We start from the raw sequence: 20,030 nt of genomic DNA, 5'->3' as shown, positions 1-20,030 counted from the left end.
CAAAAGGTAGGGAGGAACGAAGAGGCTGTTTTATTTCCAACTTATTTTTAACGTCTATCCGGCAAATGCAAATTGAAAATAAATGGGCAGCACAACTAGTGAAGGAAAACATCAGACAACAGAATTTGCTCTAAATCTGTTTTGGCAGTAACTCCGGGGTAACCCTCCATTTAGAAGATAGAAACCTTCACCTCTCTTCTTCTAACAAAGCAGAGTCCAAATGCTATTTTTAAATAAAACACTGAATAAATGCAACAGAAGGCTAAGTTGACAACAATACCTTTTAAACCAGCATCATTGTTGTCACACTTTATCATTTTAAAGCCCCTTCTCAAAGAGCAAGCAGACCAGCCGCCTGCCTGGAGGAAACATATGACCTCATTACACTTTGAAGTGCTTGGATTGTGATCACAGTGACAGGGCATCATGCGAGTCTAACAGGGGAAATGACCCTACTGTAACCTGAAGTGTTCATCATGTTATAAGGGTAGGAGCACAAAAATACATATTTTTTAAATGGAGGGGGGAAGAGAGAAGAGGGTGGTGATCAGATGCACATTAAAATCTGAAATTGACAATTCTCAGTGCTCGCAAGTTTAGTGCGAGTGCAAAGCTTTCGGTCCTTTGATTTGTACTACAGAGATTAAAGACTAACACCGTCATTGTGAATACCAAGATGAATTTTGCCTGTCTTGAGGTTTGTTTATTTGACTGTGCAAAATACACTTGCTGTTGGAAGCCAAGAATGCTCTCTAATGAAGCCAAAGAACTGTAAAGTGAATTGAAAGCAGGGCAGCAATGGATTTTCCCTGCTTCTAGAAGACTATCCCCCTCCACCACATCCCCTTTTCACATTGCTCACCTGTCCCTATCCTGGATGATCTTATCCCCAGCTCACTGTGACTTCTGCAGGGGGAAATTTGTGCTTAGGAATTTAAGGCTTTATCCAAAGCCCATTGAAAAAATCCATGGGTATCTGTCCATAGTCTCCTGCATGTGCCTGATCCAAAGCTGAATGAATAGTAGGTGTTTGGTTTTTTTTAAACGTAACAAAAACAGTTCCTGAGAAAACATCCCCCCTGGCAAATCACCCTAAAAAAAAAAAAAATTTACGTTCCTCTAAGAACTCATGTCTGAATCCTAATAAATGTCTCTTAGATACACCAGTGCAATCACGTCAGCATAGATGACCCCAGGGCACTGCATATAGAGCATTTCATTTCTCCTTTTAATTGGCTGGCACATGGAAGGTGCAGAAATACAAAGCAGAGATTAAAACTGCATTGGGTCGAGGTTTAATTTTCAGAGCTCTACTAATATTCACCTGCACCATATTTTACCTGACATCAGCATCAGGTTACCCAACCCATCTTCCCAACTATTGCACATGGATAACTAAAAACCCAATTTACTCAGCTCATGGAAAGAGCTTGCATTTATGAAGTAGGGCATTTACAGTACTCTACGCAGCGTAATGGGCATATAGAAATATACTGGGTTTTTAACTATACAATTCTCATGATCTTTGATGGGACTCACAAAACTCATGCACACAAGCAACATGTCATGTTATAAGATGGGGTTTACAGAAGTGATCTATTAGATCCTGTCTAGTCCAGCTTTATGTGGCAAATGCAGGATTATGTCCTGCAGAATATTTTCTGGGTATCTCCCCAAAAAGGTCACCCGGTCCTTTAAAAAATAAAACGCATTATCCAATAAAGTAAATTGTACTATTAAAAGGGTCTCTCATTAACCCATTTTCTTTTTTGTGGGAGCTCCTGGAAAGAAACGGAGGTGCTGGTAATTTAAAGCAAGCTTTAAATGAAATCAGACTCATTACCCATAGCACAAAGCTGTCATGACATCTCTGTATGACACACAAGTGTACCGGCATCTTTGAGCAAGCTCTGGTATTTCTACTGAAAATGGAATTTTAGTGTTTTTATGGTAACTACAATAAAGACTTAATAGCTGAAGCTTTTCCTGAAGTGCACTTAAGACAACATAGGCCTTGAACAGAGAGGGCTGATGGCCAGCTTTTACGGTTCATTTCAAAAGATCTCAGTGATTTCTTCAGACAGAGTCTCTTGCACATATTATACCTACACAGCCAATTTAAATTGTGGCATAACAAGTTTTGGACCGTTACTGGAGTTTGATATTGACAGAGTTCTATGACCATTTTGTTGTGCAAATGAGTAAAGCCTCATTAGAGCATCACTCAGCAGGTGATAACATTATTGCCAAATTTGGAAAAGTGAAGGAAAGGATAGGAAATGTTTGCATTACCCAGCTGTTTTCAGGCAAAACTGTTCCTGGTAATGCTCTCCTGCATTTCCTTATGCTGATTGCCATGCAAGACTGGGCACCAGTAGAGGAATACAGGAACATAGGAAGTGCCAGACTGGATCAGACTGGGGGTGCATCTGCCCAGTATCTTATCTCTGACAGTGGCCAGCACTAGCTGCTTTAGAGAAAGAGACAAGAAACCCTGCAGTTCTTCTCCATTCCCCCACTAGCTGGAGGTTGATTTATAGCCTCAGCATAAGAAATTACATCTGTCATGGTTACAAGATAATCTGTATCTTAGATCACTTTTAGCCCCTTTCAAGTGCACCTCTTAGGTGACAGATTAGGGCTTCCTGCACCTCACTCTGGCAGACCCATGCAGTCCACCCACTCTGGGACTGGGTCTCTAGGCAACAACCCCAGTTTCCTAACTGTGTTAATGTCACCTGCCCAACTGCATTTGGTATCGGTCAGTCCTTTCACTCCAGGGATCTGTGACCAGGGAGTTGATTAAAATGATTCAAAAACACTGCCTTCAAAACAAAGCATTGTACAAAGGTACAAAGCTTGTAGAGCAAAGGATAAAAACAATAAAAGGCCAATACACCAGGGTCTTCCTTACACTTTGATCTTTCCTCAACAGATTTTTTAAATTCCCCTCAGCTCAGCTAATCTCATCTCTGGCTGGGAAAGACTGTCGTGCTTGCAGAAGGGGCTCTCGCTGTCTCTGTGGGTGTGTCCTCATTGCAGTTAACTTAGGTGACTGGCACCCAGGTTACCCTAGCCCAGGTACAAGTGTTCCCCCAGCACAACCCTACACATGTCACTGTGTCTTCACTGTTTCTGCACTTGCTGTGGTGTCTGGAGGCATATCCCAGGGTCCTTTGTGCTTAGACTTCCTAAGACTCTTTCCAAGTCAGTTGTGGGAGAATGTGTCTGGCCTTCAGGGGAATTGTGGAAGGGGCCCTGGAGGACTACCAACACATGTGTGACTTGGCCTGTTCACTGCAAAATGGGCAGGTTCCAGCCTGAATTAAAGTGAAGCTCAGGCTCTAGCCCCCTCCTCCCCAGTTGGGAAGAGTGGAACTTACCTGCAAACCCAGTTTAGAGGTTTCTGTGTGGATGGTGGAAGGAGTCAGGCTAAACTGGGCTCTTACCTGGCTTTTAATGGTGAGTGAAAACACAACATGTGTTCCCTGGCCTTGCCTGCCTCCTGCACAAGTAACTAATTTAGTTTTCATTTTCAGGGTTTTGGGAGGCTGAAGTCTGAACAGGAAATAAGAACAAAAACCCTTTAACCACAGCTGAAAAGATATTAGAACAAACTATTAAACAATCAATTTGTAAACATCTAAAGGATAATAAGGTTATAAGGAATAGCCAGCATGGTATTGTTCAGGACAAATACTGTCAAACCAATCTAATTTTCTTCTTTGACAGGGTTACTGGCCTAGCTGATAGGGGGTAAACTGTAGACGTGATGTATCTTGATTTCAGCAAGCTTTTGACACAGTCCCACATGACATTCTCATAGGCAGAATAGTGAAATATGAACTAGATAAAATTACTGTAAGATTGGTATTTCAATCAGTTGTGCACCATACTCAAAGAGTAGTTATCAATGGTTTACTATCAAACCAGGAGGGCGTATGTAATGGGGTCCCTCAAGGATCAGTCCTAGGTCAGGTATTGGTCAATATTTTTATTAATGACTTGGATAATGGAGTGGAGAATATGCCTATACAATTGACATATGATACTAAGCTGGGAGTGGCTGCAAGTACTTCGGAGGACAGGATTAGTATTCAAAATGACTGACAAATTAGAAACTGGTCTGAAATCAACAAAATGAAATTCAATAAAGGTTAAGTGCAAAACACTTCACTTAGGAAGGAAAAAAATCAAATGCACAACTACAAAACAGGTGGCAGAGCTGCAGAAAAGGTTCTGGACGTTATAGTGGTTTACCAATTGAACATGAGCCAACAATGTGATGCAGGAGCAAAAAAAGCTAATATAATTCTGGGGTGTATCATCAGTAGTGTTAGATGCAGGACAAGGAAGGTAAATGTCCTGTTCTACTTGGCACGTGATGAGACCTCAGCTGGAGTACTGTGTCCAATATGGGTGCCACGCTTCAGGAAAGATGTGGACAAACTGAAGAGAGTCCACAGGAGAGAAACAAAAATGATAAAAGGTTTAGAAAACCTGACCTCTGAGGAAAGGTTAAAGAAACCGGGCATGTTTACTCTAGAGAAAAGAAGACTGATGGGGGAGCTGATCACAGTCTTCAGATAAGTTAAGGGCTGTTATAAAGAGGAGAGCGATCTTGTTCTCCCTGTCCACTGAAGGTAGGACAAACAGTAATGGGCTTCATCTGCAGAAAGGGAGCCTTGGTTAGATTATGGGGAAAACTTTCTACTACAAGGATAGTTAAGTACTGGAATAGGCTTCCATAGAAGTTGTAGAACACTCGCCACTGGAGGTTTTTAAGAATAGGCTGGACAAACAACTGTCAGAGATGATCTTGGTATCTTTGGTTCTGCCTTAGTACAGGGGGTTGGACCTGATGCCCTCTGGGGGTCCCTTCCAAACTTACATTGCTTTGATTCTGTAAGCAAATTCAGGTCAGTGAACTGATTTACTGTCTTTGGATTACCTATGCCAAAAGGGAAAACTCTTCCAGTCAGTACAGATGGCTTCTACACTGAAGTGCTGCAGTGGATCGGCTGCGTTGCTGTAGCGTTTTAATTGCAGACAAGCCCTTAGGGTAGTAAAACAGTGCTGCAGAAAAGGTTAGTAAAATCACCATTTTACTATAAAATGTGTTGGTCAGCCTACCTTTCTAACAGCTTAGAGACATACTTTGCTAGGAAGACCCGTGGTTAACCCCGCTTCACCACAGGTACTTGAGTGTGGGCTGTTTTGCTGCTGTTGTTTTTTTGGCTATTTCATTAGGATGTCTGGCTGGTAATTAACAGATTCACACACCCCACCCTTCAAACATTTAAAATGAATCAAGGGCCTAAATCTAGACTGAGGCACAGAAATAGCTCAGAGAGAATTGAATAGTCACCTGCAGATGAAGAGAGGGCACAGAGGCAGGCACACACGTAGAACAAGTGAAAACTTCCCAGGCAATGTCTTGATAAAATCCAGAAGCTAATGCTGAACTTGGCTTCCAACCTCTTCTCCATGGCCTTCGTGGGCAGAACCAGGGCTCTATATACACACAAGAAAGAGAAATCATGCACTAAGCAACGTATAGGTGGTTCTTCAGGAAGCTGACAATGTGAAAGGACTAAAGAAGCTGGGGGGAACAAGTAGTGTTCAGTCTTATCCATCATGACCCAGACTAACTGCAGAGGAATAATTGCCAGTATTATGAGATCTAAAATGAAACCAACAGTAGCAGAAAAGTTCTTCATTTCTTGTGTTTGTACTGCAGTAAGTCAGGAAATTTGGTTTCCTTCACAATCCCTTTAGACACCATCACTTACATCTTTGAAGCAAGAAAAGCAAAATCCCCAATAGTGTCGTTATAATCCATTTGATTCTGTATGCGCAGTCTGGAAACTTCCCTTTCAAATCTGCAACATGCAGCTGACACCCAGCCAGAGCTGCTTGGATAAGACAAACACCAATAAGCCAAGCACATCTGCTAGGCAGGCAACACAAAATGTCATCATTTGGCTGTTTGTGCTGGCTGATACCAGCCAGAAACAGACAAAAGTTTAGCAGCATTGTTAAAACAGCCAATTAAAAGCTAATTTTGCTTCTAAGGACACAGATGGTGGCACTAATGGTCAAACCAGAAGTTTAATCTTTTTGAATTTCCAGGTCTCATCTGTGCCAAGAATGAGGGTGGCATCAAAACAAAAAACAAGTTATAACTGGAGTTTGACCAGTTTTCCTTCCGATCCCTGATTAGTCTCATTCTCAGACTGAGAATAAGAGTCCAGAGGTAACATTACCTAGCTCTGAAGAGATCTGTCACTCAAGTCCTTTCATAACATCATATGTTCTCAAAGTCCAAATCGATGGAAGGAGCTATCAGATGGACTGCTCACAAATGTGAATGACATGAAAAGTTAATGATCTAATACCAAATATCTACCTTACAAGGCATGTAGTTTATGTCTGTAAGCCACCTCAAGTTCCTCAGATGAGATTCAGTAGTATTATCAACATTATAGAGTTGAGTATCAGTATATTCTTAAGGAAATTTCCATAGAATTAGGGAGAGAATTTTGGCCAATAGCAGCAGACAAGAATATGGACAGTAGATAATTCTTGTTGATACCAACATAGTCTATGAAAACAAAAAAATTTCACAAGGTAATTAATGGGAAAAGGGAGTTGGAGGGAGGGAATTTAACCATTTGGAAGCTAAGAAAGTTTGCAACACTTCTGTCCCGCGTGTTCCAAGCACACCCAAAACCAAACATTCCATTTCTGCTGCTGCAGCTTTCTGCATGGATCACAGGACAATGTTAACTTGAAACGTCTTTAGATCGATGAAGATGTGTCATTATCCGGTCTGGAAGCTACAAAGCAGTCTTTTCATGTACACAGTGATAAGGTGTTTGATCAGCATCCGTAACAGCAGCGAAATGAGACACAGTCTGAGTAATCAGGACTTTTTTTTTTTTTTTTAAAGTTACAACTCAGACAACCTAGTAAACCTACTGAATAGATGACCTTCAAAAGTATACATTTTACTTGCATATGTATTTAAAATGTTACGTTTCAGGGGGAGTTTGTAACTGCAACTTATTCTTAACAGATGAAAGAGGAGCATAAAATAAAACAAACCCCTTTACAAAACATTGTAAGGTGACCTTTGTCTGGGCAGTCACACAGACAGGGAGTTCAACAATGAAAATACCTACTGTGTCTACTTTCATCTGATAAAGTCTTTATCCCATTATTATGTCTTTTGATTTCTTTTTTCCTTCCACTATGCAATCGTGTAACATTTAGGAACAGTACATCCTAAAGCTGTTGTACAAAATAAAGTAACACAGACACACACACAGAATAAAATACAACACTTCTTCAAATAAGCCTGAATTTATCTCACTTGCAGTGTTTTCTCCCCCACCCCAAACTGAGAAGGGAAACAAAACAAACGTTTGCTCTTTCCCCCCCTCGCCTGCACGTAGCTCTAGATAGCACAGCTAACTCTTAAGAATGCGAAAGCCAGTTTGGATTTGTACAGGAGAAAGTAATTTCCTGAAAAAAATGGGGAGTCAGATGAGAGTTCTGGGGAGCTGATCAGTTGACACTGACACTAGTCGTTTGTCCTGGAAAGAGTTAATCTCAGGCACAGACTAAAAAAAATAAAAAATTCAGCGTCCAGACTGGCAACGACTCCCCGCGGCTAGCCCCCAGGCGGCCCAGAAGCGGCTCGGGCTCCGCTCGGATTATAAGAAGCGCCCAAGCCGCTCCGAGGTGACTAACCCAGCCACGCGGTCTGTCTGCCACCGCCGAGTTCCAGCTGAAACGGCCCCCAGCCCAACCCGGCCAGCCAGGGGGCGGGAGGGGGCGCAGCGGTGCCGGAGCGAAGGGAGCCCAGCAGCCGCTGCCTGCGGAACTCCCGGCCACTGGCTCTGCGCAGCGCCGAGCACGAGGACCGCGGCTCTCCTAACGAGCAGGTACCTACCACGGGCACATGACTGGGGAGCTCCAGGGGCGGCTCTCTCGCTGGGGCCCGGGGCCGGGGCTGCGCGCGGGACGCCGACAGCCCCGCGCCCAGCGGGGCCAAGCGCCCAGACGCGGCCCCCGCGACCTCACCTCAGGGGGGGCTCAGGCCTCCAGCGCTTCTCGCCGGGGGGCCGCGCAGCCTCCGCCCCCGCTTCCATGGGAGCCTGGGGCCGGGGCTGCCCCCGCAGTCAGGGGAGAGCCCTGAGGAGCTGGGCGTGCGCGGGCTCGGAGGCGCCTTCTCTCGGCTTCACTCAGCAGCTGGCGGGGGGCGGGCACTCGTTCACCTCTGACCCGGAAAGGCAACCCCCCAGGTACCCGGAAGCGGAAAACGGCGCGGCTACGCCAGAGAGCGGTGGTTTCTGTGTATCTAGCGTGGCCTGGCCGCCTCTGCCCCGTAGGAGCCTCCCGGTTAGAGAAGGGCCTCGCGGGATCATCTTGCCTGCGGAGAGCGGCGGGGGAGTGCTGCCGCCAGACTCTGCCCATATTCAGCATGGCGGCGACTGCTACACCCGCCGCCTAACAATCCAGCACGCGATTGGCTAGAGGGGGAGCGTGGGGCTCGCTGATTGGCTAGAGGGAGAGGCGGAAGGTGGTGAGGTGAGGGCCCTGACGCAGGCGGCTTATGTGAGGGCAGCATGCTCAGGCTGTCATAGCTGTGATTGAGGGGAACTTTGGGGGGGCGAAGGGAGCCTCTGAGTCAGCCCCTCTGAGACCAGATCCCGGGGGGCGGGGCTGCCCAGGGTTCCTTGTTGGGAGGGGGAGTTGGCCAGGGCCTGTGGGGTGAATGGGGGGCACGGATGTAAGCGAGTTGACAGGCACATCTGGATGGGGGGATGTGTTCGGCGGGGAGGGCAGGCAGGATACCCCCAGGGAGGACAGGAGCCCATCTCACAGGCAGTCAAGCTTGGTCACTGTTTCTACCCACCTCTAAAAGGGGTCGTGCCCTAGTCTTTTGACAGGGCGACTGACTCCCAGAAGCCCACTAATAGTGCCCTGGGAAATGCCGCCACATGGCAATGCATAAAGCCCTTGGCTGTGATGCCCAAACTTGCAGGGTGCAGGAGATCTGGGGGCTGCAGACGTGGTGTTGGTGTGTCATGGCACTGCCTTCCCCTCTGAATCTCTGCTGGATGGGGCAAGGGACTATGTGCAGCTGGGAGTGCCACTGTTCTGGGAGGACACTAAGCGGAGGCCCTGGCTGCTTGTGCTTATTAAGATCCTTAGAGCTGGTCTAATTTCAACACAAGCTATTGTTTTATGGTTTCTCACAATGTCACCCCCTTGGTTTGGATTCTCCTACTACTATGACACCGTTCTATAGCATTGCTGTGCGCTGTGAAATGCTTGCTGCCGGCCATCCCAGAGGTGGTTGCATTTCTGTGGTGCGTGAAGTGATCCTTGTCTATATAATAGTTTATAAAGTGATGTGCATTGTTCCAGAAGGAGAGGAGCTCTGGAAATGCAACTGCTAAAACTAGCACTCTCTCACCCATCCACACACTGTAATGTAGTCGGGCTTCCAGTAATTTGTAGTTTCAGGACTCCTTCATTTAGCCTAATAGGCAGATTTATGACTCAGGAGGCATATCTGTAATATGTAAATACACATTCATGTTAGTATGTGCTGTATTTACTTATTGTGGCACCATAATACCGAATGGCTATTTAAAAAGCTTTATGCAAAGTGACTAGGGTACAATTACAGAATTCATCCCCCAAATATCATGGCTGTTTTGATGTGAAATGCTAAAAAGAATCCAACTCTGCAAAATATTCTTGTGAAAAAACAAACTTTGTTGTAGCGCAGTGGAAGCACACATACAAAATGTCCACATTCTTGTTTTCTATTCGTCTAGTGCTTCTTTAATTTTAAAATAGCCTCAACACTTTAAACCAAATTTGGTTTAAAAGCCTTTTTCATGTGTGGATTTGGACGCACTGTACCATGTTTGAGGCTGGAACAAATGTTTATAGCTGAGTAACAAACTTCTCTGAAACTGTGGTTTGGAATGGAAATGCTGATGATAGTTTCTTGAGCCCAGCCACACGAATACGTACTAGAATTAAGGAAGCTTGCTGGTATGTAATTATCCAAACAAAAGAAAGCTGCCAGCAGCCTGCGTGGAATACGCATTTGAGAAAGGCGCTACCCTACAATTTAAGCTAGAAATAAATTTGACTCGAAATGAGCAAGAGTTGGCATCCCTTAGTTTGACATGGTTTTTAATAATTTCGTCTCTCTTTATTTAAATAAGACTAGACCATGTAGTCCAAATCAGTCCATTGATCTGGCAGTGATCAATATTTGATACTTCAAATAAATGCTCAAAGCAACAACCATGACACCTGGCCAATTTTACCATGATGCAGATTCCTACATTCATCAGCTTATGCCCTGAAGCCTGGTGTTTGATTACCCTTATGGTAGCTTACATAACTACAGATTTTATTATGGGCCATAAAATAACCCAGCTCCTTTTAAAATCCAGCCACTGTATTTGAGATGCTGACCATCTGCGGTGGGGAATTCTACAGGCTGAGCACATGGGCAGGAACATTTTCTTTTTCTTTCAGATTTTTTTGGTTATTAATTTAATTCTTGTTCTCTGATTATGGGGCAGGGTGATGACGGGGCTCTGATTTGTTCTCAGTGATCTTAAACATCTCTGTCACGTTCCCCTCTGACTCTTCTTACTTAGAGCGTCTTTCCATCATACCGGATTTCTCCATTGGGACTGGCAGCCCCGTCCCATCCCAGTGCTTTCTGGTCTGGTAAACGCTGCCTTTCTGTGTTCACAGGTGGACTTGGCATCATGACTTCCCATTCAGGAGCTGCTCCCGAGGCCAGTGAAAGCACAAGGAATGTAACGCTGGAGCGGTGCCTGTGTGTGCTCAGAGACGCAAAACATGACAGTGAGCAGTTTGCAGCCCTGCTGTTGGTAAGAGTCCATTTCCGACTGGCACAATAGAGTGCAACCACTTCCGAAATAAACGTAGGAACAGCCACCATCGGTTAAGTGTCCCTGCAGGGAGAATTGTTAGTGCAGGCGTCTGGGAGTCAGGATTCCTGGGTTCTATTTCCAGTTCTGCCACTGACATGCAATGAGACTTTGGGCAAGTTCCTCCAAATCTCTATGCCTTGACCTTCCTGTTAGTAAAATCGGGGTAAAACACGTCCCCATGGGGTTGTTGTGAGAGTTAATTGGTGTTAGCAGAGCACTCTGAGATGCTCAGCTGCAAGATGCTGTGAGTGTTCACAGCTGTACCTTTGTCCAGGTGCCCAGGCTGCTGTGCAGATCTGGGGGCAGCTGGATGGTTGGGGGTCCACTTCACTGTATAAATGAATGGGTTCCTTGGGCCTCTTTTGAACTACTCCGCCCTGTAAAGAGCTCCTAGCAAGACCTCTGCCCAGGTGCTTGTGCTGCTCACAGATCCCTGGTTTGTCTGGCAGGTGACCAAAGCAGTCAGAGCTGGAGACATCGACTCCAGAACCCGTCGCCGGATCTTTGATGCAGTTGGATTCACGTTCCCAAACCGGCTTCTTGCTTCCAGGGAGCCCCCAGCTGGCTGTCCAGAGCACATGTTCCAAGGACTTGGCCTCACCCTGCTGGCATGTTTCTGCACTGATCCGGAGTTAGCCACCCATTCCCAGATCCTTAACAAAATCCCGACTTTCAACAACATCCTGGCTTCCCCATCTGATCCAGACGATATGTCCACGAGGTCCATGATCGATGATGTTTACCAGTGTCTGGGCGCTGTTATGGGCACTCCCAAGGGCCCCAAAGAGTTGGTGTCCCAGGGAACCGTGTCAACTCTGTGCCAGGCCTATGTGAATCGCAATTACGGCTGTGACCACGCCCTTGAGCTGCTCCTGGGGCTTCTAGCCACAGCAGAGACTAAGTGCTGGCAGAGAGCCACCCCTGACCTCATGGCTGTGCTGAGCAAGCTCAGTGAGGAATTCCACCAGGCTGAAGACATGACCAAATTCCAGCTGTGTGATGTTCTGCCTCACTTTGTATCTCCAACGCTGCTGCTCACCCGGGACCGACAGGGTTCCGAGTGCCTCTGCAACCTTTACAGAGGCCTGGTTAGCATCCTGAGCAGCAAACTGAGCCAGTCCCAGCGAGACCCTGCACTGAAGCTTGCTGCCTGCCTCACACAGGCCTGTGGCTCAGAATGGATCCCAAGGGAGAGGGCCGGGAGCAAGTTCTTGGCCCTGCTGGTGAACCTGGCTTGTGTGGAGGTCCGTCTGTGCATGGAGGAGCTGGACCCGGCAGATGTGGATGGGAAGCAGGAGGTGGTAACAGGCTGCTACACCCTTATTGAGCTGGGGATCCTGGAGTGCATGAAAGAAGAGAAACCACGGCTGAGGGAGACGCAGAAAATGCAACTAGTGAGGATCATGGAGGAGGCGTTTGGGGCTGTAATACACTACCTGAGACAGGTAAAGCTATGAGTGGAAATAGCCCCCCTCCCTGGCATGATGCCTGCCTTGTGGGGTCAGTCACTGGGAGATCTCGCTGTTGCTGTGTTTTGGGAGATCCCAGATGCACACAGGCCCATGCCTGTTTCCATGGAAGTCAGGGAGAGATTGCTTTGGCCTCTATGCATTTCTGTCTTCTTCTGTGTAGTTTAACAGCTGTATCCCCAGACTGACACAATCCCCTCCCCAGGTGCTCCTTTCTGCTCCCTGTTCCCATCACCCAGATGCTTGGAACAGTTCTCACTGATTCCAGAAACATCTGTACTGGTCTTCTCAAGGTGTTTTCAGATCTGACAGGTCACTAGATGTTCAGAATCATGAACACTGATTATCCTCATGTTCCTGCAAAGGAAAAAGATATTTGTCAGCTGCTCTCTAGAGACCAGCCAGAATCAGGAATCAATGCTTTCTAGTATCAGCAATCCCAGGAGGTTGGAAACCTGTCCCTGGTCCATTGGTAAAGCAGTGCTGACTCAGCTGTGGTCCAGGACTGAATACAGCAAGACCTGGACCTGGGACCAGTGTCATTTTCATTCCCTGTGTAGCTGAAGGGCAAGGTGGCCCAGTTCACTAGCTTTCGGGGGAGCGTCAAGACTTAACACTGAAAGGACGTATGTCCCACTGGAGTGCGTTTATCAGTTTACCTCACTGGAGTGAGCTGCAGAGCCCAGCTTTTCCTGCAGTGTTTTTCTGCCTTTACAAACTGCTCAGCGCCGAGGAGAAGGGCCATCCAGGGTTTCCTGCCTTTGGCCGCACTTCATAGGGGAGACTGAAATGCGGAAAAGCCTCTGCTCCGAGAGCTCTCCTCTGCTGCGTCATCTCATGCCTGTTTTCTTCTCTGGGCAGGTGGGAGAGGAGAAGTTGAAGGATCCTTTCATATTTGCCTCTGTTCGAATCCTCGGCGCCTGGCTGGCTGAAGAGACCTCCTCCCTCAAGCAGGAAATCTGCGACCTCTTGCCTTTCCTCATTCATTATGCAAAGACGCTTTTCCAAGAGGGGGACAAAGCCAGGAGCCCATCCCAGCATGCAGCGGAGCTGGCTGAACTGGACAGCCCTCAGGGCTCTGTGTGGCCCAGAGACGCTCTAAGGTGAGTATCTCAAGCACAGGATAGACACAGTTATGCTACTGCCTGAGTTACTCCTACATCTTGGCACAGAAACATATATTACATCAGACTGTGGGGCCATCAAGTAAGTCTGTATCCTGCTTCTAGCAGCAGCCCACAGCTGATATCTCAGAGGAGGGAAAAAACCCGTAATACATCTATGTACTTGTGCAACTCTGCATAAGGTGGCTAGAGAAATCCCTTCTTGAGCCCCATGGTAACAACCAGTGGCTTGGAGCATGAGAGCTGACGCTTCTTGTCCTAGCAGAACTGCAGTAGATCATCATTCATATGTTTTTAGGAGTCCTGCCACAATATTTGATTTCATCCCCTCCTGCAACATAGTGTTCCCTGGGTTGACTGCATTCGGTGGGAACTAGCATTCCTTTTGTTCTAAACTTACCAGTCATTCATATCAAGTGTCCCCTTGTTCACAGCATAGGGGGCTGATCAAATTTTGTATTTTTCACTCTTGTTAACCCCACTCTTTCAGTCATAGAGTTTGTACAGAGCATGCCACTGTAGCCTCAAAGCACCTTTTCTTTCTGAGCTGAATAATTCTGCCAGTGTGATCCTAGCACTCGGAGCTCAGCTCGCACACGGGGATGGGGACCTTCTGCTGTGTTCTAGCAGAATGCCGTAAACTTGACAGTACTTCTAGCCAGTCTGTGATTGCTAGGGGCCAGGACAGGGAGTTGAACCGTGGTCTCTTGGATGGCAGCGCAGTGCACACACCAGGCTTCTAGCCTTGTGTTTCACAGCTTGACTGTAGTTCAGCGGTATACATGGATTCCTCGTTTGCTGTTCAAGAGGCAGTTGGAACTCCCTTTGTAAGATTCCAGGATGGATTGATTGATTATGCTGATAATGAGACTAGCCAGAGTGGTAACGGTTAATACAGCAAAGAGTTCTGGAAGGCTTACAGAACCTCCTGCACCAGAGCTTAGCTATTAGACGTTAGGGTAAGACCTTCCTAGAAGCAGATTTCCCACATCTGCCTGCTGTGAGGTTTCTTGCATCTTACTCTGAAGCATCCTATTGGAGACAGGACACTGGACTAGATAGCCTGTGGGTTGATCCAGTCTGATAATTCCTATGTTCCATTCTCTCATGCACTCCTTTTTACCAGATTGAAATGTCAGCCTGTAACCAGCTAACTACATCTCCTTTGCCGTATTTCCCACCCTGTCCCCTCTCCAGATTTCTGCTACCTGGTTTGTGCCATTTGACGGCAGAGGACCGACCTCGGGAAATCCTTATCTCAGAGGGGGCTCCAGCATTGCTGTGTCAATATTTCCTGCACCAGTGGGAGTTGTTGGCCTCTGACTCCCAGATCTCTGCTCCTCCAGACAGCACAGAAATCAGTTTGCAAACCACCTGTGGAGTTTTCCTTAACCTTGTGGTGACTGTTCCAGACTTGATCAGGTAACAAACCCGGACCTGCAGGAATCCACTTGCTTTAAGATCTTTAGTAAGAAGAATGAAGGTGCCAGGAGAGAGGAGTTTGGTGGGTTTCAGGCTAGTTGCCAACACGTCACTAATTGGCTCCCCGCTGGCAGGCTCAGAAGAGAGGCCAGAACTGCATGTGCCATGGCACTGAATTGCCCTCTCAGGTCAAGCTGGAGACATGGTGGTAGAGCTAGGATTTCCCTTACACTACCCAGTCCTTTGAGCTGCATTAGAGAAAGCTGAATCCAGCCCTTCTGGGCAAGGAATTGGGTCCTCAAAATGCAGATCTGGTACAAAAGGGATTTTTTAAAAGGGTACCTCATTACTTAGGTTTCTACATTCTGCATGTGTGAATCAGATCAGCCATCAACAGGCGTGGGCTCGTGTTAGCCCTGCAGACCAGACCCAGCCACTGGGAGCAAGCCAGAGTCTGTTCTTCCTTACACATCACTGACAAGGATCAGGGTGTTTCTGAGCTAGAAAGAGCTATGATGGCACTTCGGGTCCCAGGTGCAGTTTGTGGTGCCAGGATGGAGAGAAATTGCCTTTTGACCTGTAACAGGAGTGTGATCATATGGGACATCACTGAGATAAAGAATTAGAGTTGTCACCGCCCTCCGGAGTCCTGATTACTGCAACTTTCTGACACCAGCTTTGCTGTAAAACATGCATCCAGTTTGCCCAGGACTCCAGGGTTTAGGATGGGGACTTTCCCACTATGACAGTGTTACTTCTCTGCCTCAGGGTTAAGCCTGGCACCTCTGGGTGCTTCCGGCCCCACTCAGCGCACATCTCTCTGGGTTGGTTTTCTCTCTAGGCGAGACCGATGCTTTTCCTCTCTGATGGATGCGCTGCTGAAATCTCTCCCTGTTTTGCTGCCCCAGAGAGATCGCCTTGTTCTAGCAGCCAACGTTACCACGCTGGGCTTGATGATGGCCAGGATCCTTGGCACTTCTCCAGGTAAGGAGTGATCCTGGTGACGAAGCTAAGCACTTTTGTTGTCAATAGGACGGGATTGGGTTTGGGGGAGATTGCACAGCAAGGGTGACCTGCCCAGTTTGGGGTCAGGAGCCCTGTTACTGGAAAGGTGTGTTGAGTGAACAAACCAAAACCTCGTGGAGCAAAGAACATGCAGTACGCTTGTGGGGTGCTGGAAAAACGTGGATTAAGGAACGCCCCGTCACCTATTCTGCACCTGCTAAAGAAAGCCCTGCAGCAAGCTGACTCCTGGGAGTGTGCCAAGACTGGCCTGGTGAATTAATTCATTTCCCATTTTTTCAGGTCTCGAGGGGACGCCACCAGCCAAGAACTTCTTCGAAGCTGCTATCTGTTTCCTTTCTCAGGCCCACGCTGCCCGGGCGGATCCCGCCAGCCAGTGCCTGGTCGTGGCTGTGTCACCAGCCTATGAGGCAGCCTGGGCGGACCTCAGTGAGCTGTGGTTCCTGGGGATGCAGGCCTTTGCCAGCTGTGTGCCGCTCTTTCCCTGGCTGCCCCAAACAGTTCTCCGGTCACGTTGGCTAGACGACCTCTTGCGGTTATTGGGCCAAGTTGCCCCAGTCTCAGTGGACTTTGAGCTCCTTACGGCATTGCAGGGTGTGTTGCTGGAGCTGGCCAGAGCCAGCCAGCAATGCAGAGAGGTGATTGTCTTACAGCAGGGCAAGGAGCTGGCCAACCGTTATGGCATGGCAGCATTAGAACAGTGCCTTTGTGAGTGGTGAAGAGCCCCTCCTCCCACAGCTGCGGGGAATAAAGCCGGGTGTTTTCCTAGCTCCTCACACGCGTTCCAACCGTTTACTGCCAAGACATGGGCAAGAGGCGTTTAAGTAGCCAAACACCTCGTAAAATTAGAGAGGTGCAGTCAGAGCTCAGCAGGGCCTGGAGGAGCAGGGTTTGCTCTGCCTGGCACCTGCTGTTGAGAATAATTGCTGCTTGGCTGCGTTTTGGCTCTCTGCATTCACAGATTCGGGCGGGGGGGAGTTGGGTCCCAACGGGAGAGAGGGTCGACGTGAGGGTGCCCCTTACAAATGCGTTCTGTTGAGGACTAATGAGGCTCTGGCGTTGCTGGGAAAGTGGCCTGCTGACCAACCCTCCCTGGATTCCATGTTCTGGGAGTGGTTTCCAAGGAAGTTTGTGTATAAGGCTAATGAAAGCAGAGGCACTTGCTTCTCTCAGGCCTGAGCCAGGAACTGAGCAAGCTTGCTCTGCAGAGCTCTGCTAGCACCTGTCACTGCAGGCCTACAGGTTCCAGTCCTGGGCCATGGCTCAGCTTTACCTCTCCTGTGACCAGCAGCACCCCCTGCTGGTCAAATCTGGGCTCTCACACAGCTCTCTTAGCATACCGCCATCCTGAACGGCAGCCCTCCCCTGATCTGCCAGTCTGGGTGGGGCTCCCCTACCAATGCACCTCATCCCTAAAATGAAGCCCTCTCCCCCACCAGATTTATGAATGGATCTCAGTCCTGATCTGCCGCATCCCCTGCTATCTAGTCCTGAGGTCTCAGCTAAGAAACAGGGACAACCCTGTGTCAAATTGTCTGATGGTTCCATGGTTCAATGTGAGCAAAATTTCACTAGGTTCTAGATTCAAGACTGCCAAAAGTCAGTTCCCTTGTGACCTGAGCCTGCCTTACACTGGGAGCTGGTGGTGAAACGACTGCATGCTGTCAGATCAAGCAGCGTGATTGTACATAGTGCAGCTGAGCTTTTGTTTCAAAAGGGTCAAAGCTGCAGTTAATTTTGGTCTGTCATTGTTGGCAGGTCTCTTTCATTGTTATAAGAATGGAAGTTTATCTCCCCATTAAACCAGGCACTGCACTGGAGAGCTCCCCCAGGCCATGTATAGATCAATCCTGGGATTTAAACTTCCCAGGATGTTGATTTTATATTTTCTCATCTTGACCAAAGGATTTTTATTTGTCTCTCCCTGGGCTCTTGATTGCAGCCTATAAATCCTGTGTTCCCATGTGCGGGATGGCTTTGCTGTGTCCAAAAGAACCAAGGAAAAGCTTGACCTTCTCTCGTTCTGTTGGCATTTCAAATGTGAAATAAAGTGTTTTATTAAAAGTCCAATTGCAATAGAAGAATTTGTTTGTTGCTTCAGTTTGCAAACCCCTTTGCTAATGAGATTTAATTCTATGAAAGTATGTGAGCTCTCATCCTTTCTCCTTTGTACTCACTTTGCTGGGTCTCCTAAAGTCACCACACTTGTGATTACAGCAGCAGATCAGAAAGAGAACTGGAGAGCTCCAAAGATGAGTAAGGCTAGGGAGCCCGAAAGATCACCTACCCTTTACCCCCCAAACATTTCCAAGGCTCTGATGACCTCACCAGGCCGCCTAACCAAGTTTGGACCCAATCTTGCAAGGGCCATTATGCTAATGGACTCCTATGCCACACACAGCCTCTTACCACATTGGGGCCTGTAAAAGGAGCCTATTTTTAACCCTGAGGGTAATTAGTCATTGGAACAACTTATCTAGGGTATATGGTGGATTCTCCATTGTGTGACATCTTTAAATCCAGAGCTGGATGACTTTCTGAAAGATGCACTCTAGCTCCGCCAGAAGTTGTGGGCTGGATGCAGGAATCACGGGGTGAATTCTCTGATCTGTTTTCTGTCGTTGGCCGCATGAGATGATTGGAATGGTCCCTTCTGGCCTTAAGATCCATTTATCCCCAGAAACCTTCGACACAATCTAGCTGTATATCCACAGCGGAGCAGAGCTGCTTCTCTGAACTAATAAATAATCTCTTTATTACTGCATGTTTCCTGTTCTGTGGGGGGCTTCCCTGAACAGATAGTACTGTGCATCTCTCTCAGTTTCACCTATTCCTGTCTTCACTGAAATAAGCAGCTGCTCTTTTTATCCACTAGGGCGCAGAGCACAACTTCATAGCAGACAAGACTACTAATAACCGCGTGAATAGCCCAGTGCACAGGTGGGGTTTTTACTAACATGAAGCTCCCTGCTTATCTTTTCTTCCTTCTATTGGCCCCTGAGTAGTGAAACGCCTGGTAGTAACTGAGTGATCCAACGATGCTGTTCAAGAGTGATTGATGTGAAGAGTGGGAGTGGTATGACTGTTAGTTCAGATGATTTGCTTCCTGGCTGTTTGATAAAATTAGATGATTAAATTTACTTAAGGCTGAATTCAGAGGTAGGTAGGTAGAGGTGTGTGTGTGTGTTTTGTCACTGGTGTGATAATGATATTTATGGGACAAATGCTTGTACGATATTTCTGCAGCCATGAGATAAGTTCTATTTGTTTTGCTGTCTCATCTGCCTTCTGCTCAATCTCTGCTAGTGCTGCTTCTGACATCCCATTTCAGATAGCTGCACTTCTGATACCACAGAAAAGTTTCCTTCCCAACCAAATATTGAAACTCCAACCCCCCACAAGCACCCCTGTTCCATGCTGGACCAGTGACTTTTAAAGGCTGATATGATAAAACCACCTGCCCTAGACTTATGGAAAAGGGGGCTTCCTGGGAGGGGGTGGGGGGGTGTTATTTGTAACTAGCAAAGCTCAATAGCAGACCTCGCACTCAAAAACATTCAGCCCACCTAAAATAGCTTCCCACATTGAGACGTCTGTTTAAACATGTGTCCTCATGTTTCTGTAGCTCCAGGGCCTATATGTGTTACTGAGGTTATTTGACCTTACGGCAGAAGGAGATGAAACCTAGGAACAACAAAAGTTTTTTTAAAACTCAAAAATCCTCATAACTTTTCTCTCTAATGTGACACAACCCAAATCCCTGCCACTGTGAAGCAGGACAAAGGGTTTATAGACACCTTGTCAGGTGACTCGCATAATTCACAGCTTCATGGTTCATGACTAACGTTGTCCCAAACTCCTGCCAGTAAAACCTTTACTGCACCCTATGCCATCATGTAGGCTCTCCCTATAAAACCCCAGTGCTACTTACAGGCAGGAGAGTGTACTACTTGTTTGGCTCCATCTAAATATCTGTGATGATGGGATCTTTT

The 20,030-nt window shown here is 47.1% G+C and overlaps 2 protein-coding genes across 7 annotated transcripts in view; one reads left to right on the top strand and one right to left on the bottom strand.

Moving 5' to 3' along the window:
- KIAA0319L (KIAA0319 like) overlaps window positions 1–8,267 on the bottom strand; it is a 49,188-nt gene extending 40,921 nt beyond the window's left edge. Inside the window, exons 1-2 of one of the 6 annotated variants that reach the window (XM_032766803.2) lie at window positions 8,089–8,267; window positions 5,369–5,514 (exon numbers count right to left, since the gene is read on the bottom strand). In XM_032766803.2, the coding sequence (XP_032622694.1) occupies window positions 5,369–5,514; window positions 8,089–8,156 (214 nt within the window). In that variant the 5' untranslated portion in view covers window positions 8,157–8,267. Of the gene's footprint in view, window positions 1–5,368; window positions 5,515–5,792; window positions 5,875–7,957 lie in introns of those variants that run through there. The other 5 variants (XM_075060762.1, XM_032766802.2, XM_032766804.2 and 2 more) reach the window with 5 other exon arrangements.
- Window positions 8,268–8,312: 45 nt separating this feature from the next.
- On the top strand, window positions 8,313–18,105 carry NCDN (neurochondrin). The gene is made up of 7 exons (XM_032766805.2): window positions 8,313–8,595; window positions 10,798–10,937; window positions 11,450–12,445; window positions 13,331–13,572; window positions 14,791–15,015; window positions 15,857–15,999; window positions 16,321–18,105. The coding sequence occupies exons 2-7, from the start codon at window positions 10,812–10,814 to the stop codon at window positions 16,755–16,757; spliced, it is 2,169 nt and encodes a 722-aa protein (XP_032622696.1). The 5' UTR covers window positions 8,313–8,595; window positions 10,798–10,811; the 3' UTR covers window positions 16,758–18,105.
- The last annotated feature ends 1,925 nt before the right edge of the window (window positions 18,106–20,030 follow it).

The sequence above is a fragment of the Chelonoidis abingdonii genome, chromosome 25 (assembly GCF_003597395.2).
Source record: "Chelonoidis abingdonii isolate Lonesome George chromosome 25, CheloAbing_2.0, whole genome shotgun sequence".
NCBI classification, from domain to species: domain Eukaryota; kingdom Metazoa; phylum Chordata; order Testudines; family Testudinidae; genus Chelonoidis; species Chelonoidis abingdonii.
This window is presented reverse-complemented; position numbering and strand designations above follow the sequence as displayed.